The sequence below is a fragment of the Leptonychotes weddellii genome, chromosome 8 (genome assembly GCF_054177405.1).
Source record: "Leptonychotes weddellii isolate Sample4059 chromosome 8, ASM5417740v2, whole genome shotgun sequence".
NCBI lineage: Eukaryota > Metazoa > Chordata > Mammalia > Carnivora > Phocidae > Leptonychotes > Leptonychotes weddellii.
Window position 1 is genome coordinate 64,698,429 of NC_138376.1, and position 12,862 is coordinate 64,711,290.

The 12,862-nt window shown below is 38.6% G+C and overlaps 1 protein-coding gene across 3 annotated transcripts in view; it reads left to right on the forward strand.

The window, feature by feature from the left end:
* The window catches only part of CFAP206 (cilia and flagella associated protein 206), a 45,996-nt gene that overhangs the window by 17,633 nt on the left and 15,501 nt on the right, over positions 1-12,862 (forward strand). For 2 of the 3 annotated variants that reach the window (XM_081828622.1, XM_081828623.1), the window contains exons 2-7: positions 576-688; positions 1,286-1,369; positions 4,225-4,315; positions 5,869-6,057; positions 7,273-7,431; positions 8,948-9,156. In XM_081828622.1, the coding sequence (XP_081684748.1) occupies positions 576-688; positions 1,286-1,369; positions 4,225-4,315; positions 5,869-6,057; positions 7,273-7,431; positions 8,948-9,156 (845 nt within the window). Of the gene's footprint in view, positions 1-575; positions 689-1,285; positions 1,370-4,224; positions 4,316-5,868; positions 6,058-7,272; positions 7,432-8,947; positions 9,157-12,862 lie in introns of those variants that run through there. The other variant, XM_081828624.1, reaches the window with a different exon arrangement.

Below are 12,862 nucleotides of genomic sequence, written 5' to 3' on the forward strand. Positions count from 1 at the left end.
AACCACTTCAAGGGGCAAAGCGGTTATTTGCGATAAAAGGATTGCAATTGGGGATGTACAGATTTAGGTAGAAACCCAAATAGTGTGCCAGTTAAAGGAGGTGGACTCAGGGTTTTTATGGAAGAAAAAAGTTTAGATAAGTTGTTTTTAAGAGGAGCTCACTGGTGCTGACAAGCAGGGCTAGTTTTGTACATCAGTCATTGGTCAGTTTAAGTAATCGCTAGTCAAAAAGTTCATAGTTTGGCTTAGTTCAAAGATTTAGAAAAGAGGACATGTTAGGCAGTTCCCTGAAATACCTGTTCCAGCTCTGTTTTAAGAATGGCTCTACTTTATGTCATTTTCACAAAATAGGAAACATTTCAAGCCCAGTTGGAAGTCCTCGTTGCTCTTTCTGTCATCAACAAAGTCCTTTATTTTTATATAGAACAGTTTTTTTATTTTTATAGATGCTAATAAATACTAATAAGTTAATAAATAATAGTATGACTCTTTACAAATATAATGAGAAATCTAAAGAGGAAAAAAATCACATGTAAGTACATTTTTTTTAAAAAAACAATCATTGTTTTATTTAGCCAGAATGCCTCCCACTCAGGCAGAAAGTGTTATAAAGAATATCATTCGAGAAATAGGACAAGAATGTGCAGGCCATGGAGAGATTGTTTCTGAAACTCTGGCTGCTTTTATGGTAAGAATGAATATTTTTTGAATTACTGCTTTATTAAAAAGTAGCTTTAAGCGGTGCCCATTTCCCTCTTAAAATTTTCTAAATGTTATTCAGTTGAAAACATATTGAGACCATTGGACTACTTAGCAAAAAATATTTTTTCTATGAAGCATGTCATTCTGGATTTATAGAGACTGATTGAGAAGATCTTGATTTGTTTTAGAAGCATCGATAATGTTGTTCTGTGTCAGAGTTGCAACATGTATTTTTGTCTACTGTTGTAAAAATTACTCATTGCCTTGGTCTCTCTATTCTTGCTTTTGATTTAACAATACATAATAAAAATATGATAAAATATTCAAATAGTTTCCCAATTTAAAATCTAGTCGCTGCTTTCAATTTATTTCTCCGTATAATTTTTCAAACCCCATATTCAAATTTGATGGTTATTGCTTCCTTTCTTCAACCTCTAATGAAGGTGCTGATGAATTGGGTAATAAGAAAATCAGCTGAATAATTGACCCCTGAGTAATCAGGACGCAGTTTAAAAAATGGAAACAAACTGGTTTCATAATTATGTGAAATAGAATTATTTAATAGGTTCTTTCCTACTCTCAGGTGAAAGCTGTTGTCTTGGACCCAAGTAATGGCTTTAACATGGATAGACCCCTCATGAAAAGTGATGTACAGAAACTCGTTAAGGTGATTATACAACAATTCTCAAATTTTAAATTATTTATTTGCAATTCTGAATACAATATTTGTATGAGCCATTATTGCCTTGAGTGTCATGATACAAAACCCTACCAACTAGTGGTGCAGGCAAATGTGAGATTTATTGTTTCTCATAAAGTCTAGAGATACATTGTTTTTCTTGGCTTCCTGGGTCACCTTCTTTCATCTCATGGTTACAAGATAGCTACTCCATCTCTCCGCAGGTATGAGGGGAAAGAACAAAAGGCAAAATGTGTGTGCCAATTGGGTCTGTCACTTTCTATTCAGAAAGTAATAGCTTTCTCAGAATTTTTCTCATCTGCTTACATTTATTGACCAGAATGATACCACAAGCGAGCCTGGGGCATTGATTTCTTTTTCTTTTTTCAGCTGAACAAATCTTTTCCCCAGTCCAGATTGGGGCTTTTAGTAAGGAAGGATGAGGTATGGATCCTGGCAGGTAACAATGTCTGCCACAGTAGTTTAGAGACATCTTGTTATGAATCTCGTGTTACATTGAGAACATTAACTGACTTGTCATATACTATAAAATTACATAGCACTATATTAAGATTCAGATAATGATTGATTCAATGTCATTTGTGTTTTTCAATTCTAAAGGAAACATTGAAACCACAGCAAATAATTCATAGTTAGAAATCAAGGATATGTGCCTGAAAACCAGTTTTAAGAACCAAAGAAGGCAGGAATTTTATTTTTATTTTTATCTTTTAAAAGATTTTATTTATTCAGGAGAGACAGAGAGAGGCAGAGGGAGAAGCAGGCTCCCTGTGGAGCAAGGAGCCTGATGTGGGACTCAATTCCAGGACTCCGGGATCACGACCCAAGCCAAAGGCAGATGCTCAACCGACTGAGCCACTCAGGCGGCCCAGAAGGCAGGAATTTTAGACATCACTAGTTTTTTCACATTTTTTTTTTTGAAGATTTTATTTATTTATTTGAGAGAGAGCATGAGGAGGGGGAAGGGCAGAGGGACAGTGCCCAACACGGGACTCGATTCCAGGACCCTGGGATCAGGACCTGAGCCGAAGTCAGGTGCTTAACTGACTGAACCACACAGGTGCCCCATTTTTTCACATGTTTTGAGTTTGACTCACTGGATATAGGTGCTTACATATTTATTTTCTAAATATTCCTAGATGTATTTCTTAAAAATTCAACATTATTTTTTTTTCTCCCCGGCTTAATGATTTTAATTCCTTCCTTCACACAAAGGACTTGCAGCAAGCTTTCCCAGGCTTGTATATGGGTATCCTCTGGGCTCAAACAAATGGCAGAGAAAATTTTCATCATCCCCATCTTCTCTCACATCCAGCAATTCATATAGTGGAGCACAGGTCTATATTGCAGATGCCAGAGGGATCAGGAAGAGCTTTGGAAACCTGGAGCTGGGGAATCTGTTATTAGGATGCTTCTGCAGTAGAAGTGCCGTGATTCTCCAGGGCAGCCTAGAACTAGGTCTTTCTGTGTTGATTTTAAATGTGGTGGGAAACCTGTTCTTAGCAATAAGACTTTGCAAAATGACTCTGACGGTCAGTCAGAAATTTTACTGGAAAGCTCTGAAGGAGAATCAAGGAGAGGCAGAAAATAAATTTTTCTCTTTTTCAGGGCTCAAGAAGAGTTTTTCTTTTTTCCTCTAACTCAACTAAGTTGGAAAGAATTAAACTCAATATACTTTTAATATGACAGGTACCTAAATTATCAATGTACATCCTGCTTCATAGGACACAGGCTGTTTTCTTTTTTCTCAATTAAAAATCATGTGGATGAGGGGCATCTGGGTGGCTCAGTCGGTTAAGCATCTGCTTTGGCTCAGGTCATGATCCCAGGGTCCTAGGATCGAGTCCTGCATCGGGCTCCCTGATCAGTGGGGAGTCTGCTTCTCCTTCTGCCTCTGCCTCTCCCCCCAGCTTGTGCTCTCTCTCTCGCTCATTCTCTCTCAAATAAATAAATAAAATCTTTTTTAAAAAATCATGTAGATGAGCTCATTTTTGTATTTGTAAAGTCTGTGTTGAGAACAATACTCTTACACCTGGACAGATGCAGGTGCGCAGGCTGCATCCATAAGGGCACAGTGGCCAGGCCTCACTCTTGCATTCCATCCCCCCCCCCATTGTGGAAGAGCAGGGTTGGTGCTCAGGGAGGGGCATGGAGGCTGTTGGTGCTGATGTGCCTGCCAGCTGTAGATATAAAGCCTAAGGGGTGAGACAGGGAAGAGAGGGGAGGAGAGGAGAGAAAAGAAAAATTCAGGTTGTTCATCTAATCTAAAGGGACAAGGCAGAGAAGTGGAATGAGCCATCTATGTGGGAGGAAAGTGGGAGAAAAAGACCAGAGGAAGACATTCTGAAATAGAAGGCAAAGCTAGAGAAATGTTGTGAGCAGAGGAACAGCTTTTCATAAAATGCAAGTAACCCCCCAAATCAGCAAAGAAGTGTTGTTCAAGGTTCAAATAAATCGTAATGAGGAGCTCTAGGTGAGCTCTGGACAGGAGTGTAACCTTCATGGAGCACTTACCCACATTCAGACTGCATAGACTAGCCAAGGTGTCAAGTTTCTTGCCTTCAGCTGGGCTGTTAGCCCCCTGAGTATGGTGATATTATTGATCTCAGGGAAATAACTTATTACTTCCTGTTGTCGTTGGGTAAACTATGAAGCATGAAGTCCTCAAGGAGCAAAATAATAATAGAAGAGGTTATTGGTGGATAAACATCAGAAACCATTGCTTAGATGATTGTCTTAATTTTTTTGAAAATACCTTTAAAAAATGCTTCTGAGTATTCCAGAAAATATAACTAGAAACATTCATGGGCATTCTTTTCTAGCTTTGTGTGTCTCGGCTGTTGGATAGTAAAAATCCATCCCTGGACACCATTAAGATGCAAGTCTACTTTGATATGAATTATACAAGTCGAGGTAACATATATGTACTTTTTTGATACCCTTTTTGAAAGATTCCTATTGTATTTCAGGTAATAAGGGCTTTATTTGGTTGACAATGAACAATCTATCGTGTTTTAAATGTTTTATCACTAATAATACACAATAATTAGAAATTAAAACAACCAGCCCACTGAGTTGAAAGTTTCTAACTTGCTGATTTTTTTGGTTTGTTTTTGGTTTATATTATTATCTTATAATGCTTACCTAAATTAGATAACTATACCAAAATGAAATGAATGATGGGAAATTTAAGTTCAGGACATATTTCCTTAGGTAAATAGTTTAATATATACATCAAAGACACACTGGCAACAAGAGGAAAAGGAAAATAAATTCTCTAAAGACTAGACTGCCTTTGCCGCACTGTAATGGAATCATTCCTAACCATTTGGTGATTTTTGTTGTCTTTTTTTCCCTCTATGTATTGAACTTTCGCTTATGCTCCATGTATACATTATGTATCTTGCTTTTTTGCATAATGCTAATGAGATGTTAAAGTGATAAGTAATCATGGAATTGATGAAACTGTTTTTTAGATTTTTTTTTTTTAATTTTTTTTTTTTTAAGATTTTTTATTTATTTGACAGAGAGAGAGACACAGCGAGAGAGGGAACACAAGCAGGGGGAGTGGGAGAGGGAGAAGCAGGCTTCCCGCAGAGCAGGGAGCCCGATGCGGGGCTCGATCCCAGGACCCTGGGACCATGACCTGAGCCGAAGGCAGACGCTTAACGACTGAGCCACCCAGGCACCACCTGTTTTTTAGATTTTTAAAGTTTGCATAAAGTTCTCAGTAGCTTTTGTGGTAAGAGTATAGGTGTGAACGGTGCATGGTTGATACGTGAATTATTGCCCTTGAAATAGTAAAATGGGGTGTCTTACTGAGCTAGTTGCAAGAATTGTACTGCTGGTGGATTGTGGCTGCCACAATTAAGCCCAGACCTCTTCGTGTCACGGGAAGAGGGGAAAGGGAAACAGTTCTTGATGCAACATCATACTATCAATAATGCTATTCAAAGGAAATTTATCTAGAACTAAAATAAAAATACACATAATTGAACAGGAAGATTTACACTACATACATGTGTATTTCTACTGTATGTGCTTGCATGTAACATGCCACCTGTACTTACATGGGATGTTATGTGTAAATGTATGTATAGTATGTATATTTTTACTGTATATGTTTATAATATATATATATTATAACTTGCCCTCTATACTTTCTGCTTAATTAGGAGGTTTTAACCCTTTTGGGTATTACTGTTTGGATTGTCTGTTGAAAGTCTTAGGTATTTTGACAAAGTATGCCATTTAAAGCACTGCAATAAATCTTTCCTACCAGATTTTTGCCTTGAGGTTACATGCTGGCCACTGTGTGTTTTTTATTTTGATTAGTACACCTTAAGAAAATGCTCGTTTTTGTGCAATAGAATTGCCATACCCAAGCCATTTTTTTCTCTGGTCATTCTTTCTTATGTGAGGATTCTAAATCAAATATATGGAATATTGTCCTTTGCCAATTTTAGAGGAATTTCTTGAAGAACATCACCGAGTCTTGGAGTCTAGGTTAGGCTCCATTATGAGAGAAATCACGGATAACAGAGCATGTGCTAGAGAAGAACTGGAAAGCCTCTACCGTAAGATTGTCAGCTACATCTTACTACACTCTGGGCTGGGATCTCCTACCGATATCAAGATTGTCAGAGAGGCAACAGGTAAAAAAAACCTATATAATTTCCATTCCACATGTGAAAAGATGTGAACATTTGTATCTTATAAAAGAGGTTAAATTCAAAGTATTGAAGACTGAGGTTCCCTTTTTATCTGAAAGAAAAAAAAAATCAGCATAAATAAGAGCTTAAAACTTAGCCAGACTCCTTTTACACTGTGTATCAGCTCTAAAACCCAAGCAGCAGCTCTGGAAGGTGTGTGTTGTTAATTTTCTTAAAGCTGTACCTATCCAGGGACCCATCACTCCCTATGAGAGAAACACCGGCAGTGTGATTAAGAGTACCAAGCCGGCTGGGGGATGGGGACCGCCGGAAAGGGAGATTTCATAGTCAGGAAAGGAGTTGCGTCTGTCATCTAAAACAGATGATGGAAAAGGACACTGTTTTATCCTCAGGAAGTCTTTGCCCACTTTATTAATTTAAGGTAAGGAATAGGCAAAATTTCTAGCCTTTAATGGCTTTCCTCCACAATTATTATTATTATTTTTTTAAAGATTTTATTTATTTATTTGAGAGAGAGAAACAGCATGAGAGGGGAGAGGGTCAGAGGGAGAAGCAGGCTCCCCGCTGAGCTGGGAGCCTGATGTGGGACTTGATCCCAGGACTACGGCACCACGACCTGAGCCGAAGGCAGTCGCTTAACCAACTGAGCCACCCAGGCGCCCTCCTCCACAATTATTTTAAAACAGCGATTTTTCTACTCAGAATCCTAATTAGAAAGCTTGTTTTTTTTTTTTTTAAGATTTTATTTATTTATTTGAGAGAGAGAGAATGAGAGACAGAGAGCATGAGAGGGAGGAGGGTCAGAGGGAGAAGCAGACTCCCTGCTGAGCAGGGAGCCCGATGCGGGACTCGATCCAGGGACTCCAGGATCATGACCTGAGCCGAAGGCAGTCGCCTAATCAACTGAGCCACCCAGGCGCCCTAGAAAGCTTGTTTTAATGCCCATTGTCAAAACATTACTGACGGTGCTTAATTACTGAAAAGAGACACAAAGCAATGGCATTATTTTCAGTAGCCCAGCTTTGATATGTGATAAATTTTGCAATGTATTCCGTAACTAGGTATCAGAAATTTAAAGAATCATATAAGTAGCTCTATCAAGACAGGCCTCTAAACTTTGTGCTGAAAGAAACCTGTGATTTAAGTTCTGATATCTGTATTCTACCATTTTGTTGTCCTTTTTGTGGTTTGTTTTAGCTGCCCTGCAGAGTATTTTTCCTCAGGCTGAGCTTGGGACATTTCTAACACTTTCTAAGAAGGACAAAGAACGCCAACTGAAAGAACTCACCATGATTGTTACTGGGATTCGCTTATTTAACCGAGACTGTGGAAAGGGAGGAGAAGGCATTGATGACTGTAGGTATATCATTAGGTGAAGTCTGCAGGTTATGGAGGTTTAAAATCTAACTCACACAGTGAGGAAAATAATGCACAGTATTTCACCGGCATTCTTAGATTTAAGGTATGCTGGGTCTTTAAATTAAATTAAATTAAATTAAATTTTTTTTTTTTTTTAGAGAGGGAGAGAGAGTGCATGTGAGTGGGGGGGGGAGCATGGGAGAGGGAGAGAATCCTAAGCAGGTTCCACACTCAGCACAGAGTGCAATGTGGGGTTCAACCTCATGACCCTGAGATCATGACCTGAACTGAGGTCAAGAGTTGGACACTTCACTGACTGAGCCACCCAGGTGCCCCTAAGGTATGCAGTTTTGACTCTACCTTAGGTACAGTTACTGTTCATAATGGATAGTAATTTTTAATTTTGCTGGGGCAAGACTTGCAGCATTATAGTACACGAAGCTAGTGTGGGAGAGTGAATCAGTGGAAGGAATGAGGGGTCTGCCTGAAGGCCAGCCTCTCCAGTTCGTTGGGCTCTGTGTTCTTTATTCCAAGTCAGATAACCAAAAGGGAGTAAAACTCAGTGATCTAAAAATAAAAATCACCCTGAGAAGAGAAGAGTGATTGATGCAACCAATGGAATGGAGAGGTCCAAGAGGAGATACTTGCAAATCTGCAAATCCAGGAGCATTTACTGTGCTGTTCTGTACTTAATGCATTCATCATCTCTGAGTTTGAAAGCACTCATGAAATATTTGATCAGGGGCTCAGGAGAAGGGACTTCCTTATGTAGGCCCACTGATAAGGTGTTAGCGTCTGTTACTAGATCACTTATCTAGTATAATAGGGTCAGTTTTTAAAATAGAAAAACTAGAAAGTTTTTAGAAAGTTCTAGAAAGTCAAATTCCCATTCTTTATAAAATTTCCTATCTTGCTAGACTATTCTGTTATTTTTCAGTATCCTCATCGGTTTCTTTTTTTTCACAAAATATGCCTTTTCTAGAGGCCCATGGCCAGTAGCACATAATACCAAAGCCTATCTATTCTTTCTTTCTTTTTTTTTTTTAAAGATTTTATTTATTCATTTGAGACACAGAGATACAGAGAGAGAGAGAGAGAGAGCACATGAGCAGGGAGAGAGGCCGAAGGAGAGGGAGAAGCAGGCTCCCCGCTGAGCAGGGAGCCCGATGCGGGACTCGATCCCAGGACCCTGGGATCATGACCCGAGCCAAAGGCAGATGCTTAACCATCTGAGCCACCCAGGCGCCCTATTCTTTAGATTTTTCTATATTTTAGTGGCAAAAACTGACCTGCTACCTTTTGGTTATCATTCTGACAGTATCTTTTGTTCGGACAGGTGTTCCCCTCCCCCCATTCTTTCCTTCATGGTGTGAGAAGAAACACATGACATATGTTACGTCTTGTTATTATTCATTTGGTTGAGAAAAAGATGAACTCAATGTAATGCTCGAGTTATTACTTTCTAGGCTTTTCGTAGATTCTTTCATGTCTCTTGATATCCTTTTAAAACCAGTGCCAGCCATTCTGCACGAAGCAATCCCAGCCACCACGCAGCACATTGATTCCCAACTTCGGACTGCCCAGGACCAGGCCTACCGCTACACGGCCGTCCTTGAGAAGGCAGCCAACAACCCGCTCCTGCGTACAGAGCTTCAGCCGTGTATGTTAAAAGAAGCACTGTATAATGTGCGGCAGTACGAGGTCTTCCTTCAGATCATTTTGGTGAGCGAATGTCATAAGATTTGGCTTTTTTGTTATGTGGCAACCACTTTACATGTTACGGGGCTCCACAAAAGGCAGAATCAGGTCATTGCTAAAGGAGGCAAACTTCATAACTGCCCAGTTTATATTGCATCTGTGGGGCTGGGAACAGAAATAGAAATAGGGAAGTTGGATTTTTATTTTAATGGAAAATATTGATAGGAATTGATTTCTAGTTGTTGATTCCCTTTGGTGCCCAGCAAAATGATCGTTAGCATGCTGTGGTCAAGCAGTGGTGTGTATGTGTGTGTGAGTAACACTGTATTGTTTTCACACTGAGCAAGTATCTAATGTATTTTTGGGCAGATAGTTAGCACCTAAATAATTTTTATGTAATTATTTGTTGTTGTAAAAGTTGGTTGAAAAGATTTTTATTGCTAATATTTTTCGATTTAATGGACAAGCTAAACAGTATCCCCAAATAGTTGGAAAATTTGGTAAAGTAGTGATTTTAAACTTTTTTTAGAAGTGGCAGAGCACTTACTTTCAGATGGAAACTCACTCAGAATCCCAAAAATACAAAACAGGTATCTAGATGAAAGGATTGAAGGACCTTTTCACCAAGGAACATCCCCATTCCACCCTAGGGTTCTAGGGCACACAGTTTGTTAACTACATCTTGGCAGCAAGCTGTGTTCCTACCAGTCAATGTTTTTTTGGTTTTGTTTTGTTTTGGGGGGGTTTTTTAGCTTTATTGAGGTACAGTTGACAACACTGTAAGATATTCAAAGTGTACAATGTGAGGATTTGATGTATATCTACATTGTGAAAGCAACTTCTCTCATCAAGTTAAATAACACATTTATCCCAGTGGTCACTGTTTACCTTTACACAACCTCTACCTTCCAGTAACTCTGAGACTCAGGGTCAGTGGACCGTCTTTTATATGAGTGAATACTAACGTCTTGAAGGATGGAGCAGGATGTGTTTTTAACTTGTATCTTAATTAATGACTTGTTACTACTTCTGGGTGCACTTGATCTGTCTTCTTATCTTCACTGTAAAGAATAGGAAGATAAAAATCCAGATGACATGACTTCATTGCAACAACCTAGGAGGTGGTCCTCACAACTGTCCTACTATGTAATTGCCCTCAGAAATGAGGACTCTAGATCAGCTGTTCTAAACCAAATCATCCTTTTGGGTAGATGTTCCTCTAACACTGAGTTGTGGCCATCAGCCTTGTGTAACTAGTCAGATACTAAGAGGATTTTACAATCAGTTTATCTTAAAGTGCATGCAGGTCCACAGGAGTAAGAGTCTCACATTCACTTTGTCATCTGTGTTGGGAAGAGATATCAGAAGAAGGAACCTTTGGAGACGGTCACTCATAACGTAAGGATGTTGTAGAGAATGTCGTTCATTATATCACATCTTCTCAGGGCTTTCACCCATGGAGCATATTCAGCTAACTTACAGTCTGAGAGTCTCATTGGAGTTCTCATTCTCAGCTAGAAGGACAGTAAGTCGAGGGTATCAGTGATGAGCGTGGGCTCTGCAACCAGAACGCATGGGTACTCATCCTGACTTTGCCACTTACTAAATCTGTGTCCTTGAGGAAATAGCGTAACTTCTCTGTGTGTAAGCTTGTACTTAGGGATCAAAATTTAATAAAATTAATACTTTTACTGCATCATCAAAGATATTCTTAAGTGAAACTGACTTTTTTATTGAGATATCGTTGATACATAACATTATGTTGGTTTCAGTTATACAACGTATTGATTAAGTATATGTGTATATTGCAAAATCATCCTTCACTATAGAGTTACAAAATTTTGTGTGTGTGATGAGAACTTTTAAGATTTACTCTTTTAGCAACTTTGAAATATACGATGCAGTATTTTTAACTATAGTCACCATGCTGTTACATTATATCCCCAGGATTTATCTTATAACTGGAAGTTTTTACCTTTTGACCCCTGTCCCCCATTTCACCCCCACCCCCACCTCATGCCCGTGGCAACTACCAGTCTGTTCTCTGTATTTATGAGATTGGGTTTTTTTTCTTATTTTTAGTTTTTTTAGATCCCACATACAAGTAAGATCATATAATATTTGTCTTTCTCTGACATATTTCACTTAGCACAACACCCTCAAGGTCTATCCATGTTGTCACAAGTGGCAGGGTTTCCTTCTTTTTTTATGGCCGAATAATATTAATTGTGTATATATGCCATATTTTCTTTTTTTTTTTCAAGATTTTATTTATTTATTTGACAGAGGGAGGGAGGAAGAGAGAGAGGGAACACAAGCAGGGGGAGTGGCAGGCAGAGGGAGAAGCAGGCCTCCCGCTGAGCAGGGAGCCCGATGTGGGGCTCAATCCCAGGACCCTGGGATCATGACCTGAGCCGAAGGCAGACGCGTAACCGATTGAGCCACCCAGGGGTCTGTATGCCATATTTTCTTTATCTGTTCATCCATCAGTGGTCACTTAAGTTGCTTCCTTGTCTTGACTGTTGTACATAATGGTGCAAAGAATATGGGGGTGCATTTATCTTTTCTGGTTACTGTTTTTATGTCCTTTGGATATATACCCAGAAGTGGAATTGTTAGATCATATGATAGTTCTATTTTTAATTTTTTGAGGAATCTTCATACTGTTTTTCATAGTGGCTGCACCAATTTACTTTTCCCACCAACAGTGCGCGAGGGTTTACTTTTCTCCCCATTTTTGCCAACATTTGTTCTCTCTTGTCTTCTTGATACTAACAGGTGTAAGGTGGTATCTCATTGTGGTTTTAATTTGCCTTTCCCTAATGGTAAGTGACGTCGAGCACTTTTTTGTGTACCTGTTGGCTATTTGTATATCTTCTTTGGAAAAATGTTATTCAGATCTTTTGTCCATTTGTTAATTGGATTGTTTGGGTTTCTTGTTTGTTTTTGTTTTTTTGGGTTTTTTTTTTTTTTTTTTTTTTGCTATTTATTTGTATGAGTTCTTTGTATATTTTGGATATTAACCTCTTATCAGATATATGATTTGCATATATTTTCCCCCATTCAGCAGGTTGCCTTATCATTTTGTTGATGGCTTTCTTTGCCATAGACCTTTTTCGTTTGATTATAGACCCACTTGTTTATTTTTGCTCCTGTTGCCTTTGTTTTTGGTGTCAAATCCAAAAAACCATCACCAAGCCTGATATCAAGAAGCTTACTGTCCTATGTTTCTTCTAGAAATTCATGGTTTTGGGTTTTACATTCAAGTCCTTAATCCAGTATGAGTTGATTTTCTGTATGGCTTAAGGTAGGGGTTTAGTTTCCTTCTTTTGCATGTTGCTGTCCAGTTTTGCCAATATTATTTATTCAAGAGACTGTCCTTTCCCCCATTGTACATTCTTGCTTTCTTTGCCATAAATTAGTTGAACATGTATGATGGATTTATTTCTGGGTTCTCCGTTCTGTTCTCTTGATCTGTGTGTCTTTTTATGCCACTGTCACACTGTTTTGATTATTACAGCTTTGTAATATAGTTTGAAATTAGGAAGCATGATGCCTCCAGCTTTGTTCTTCTTTCTCAAGATTACTTGGCTACTTGGGGGTCTTTTATGGCTCCATACAAATTTTAGGATTGTTATTCTGTTTCTTGGAAAAATACCATTGGAATTTTGACAGGGATTTCACTGAATCTTTATATTGATTTGGGTAGTATGGACATTTTAACAATATT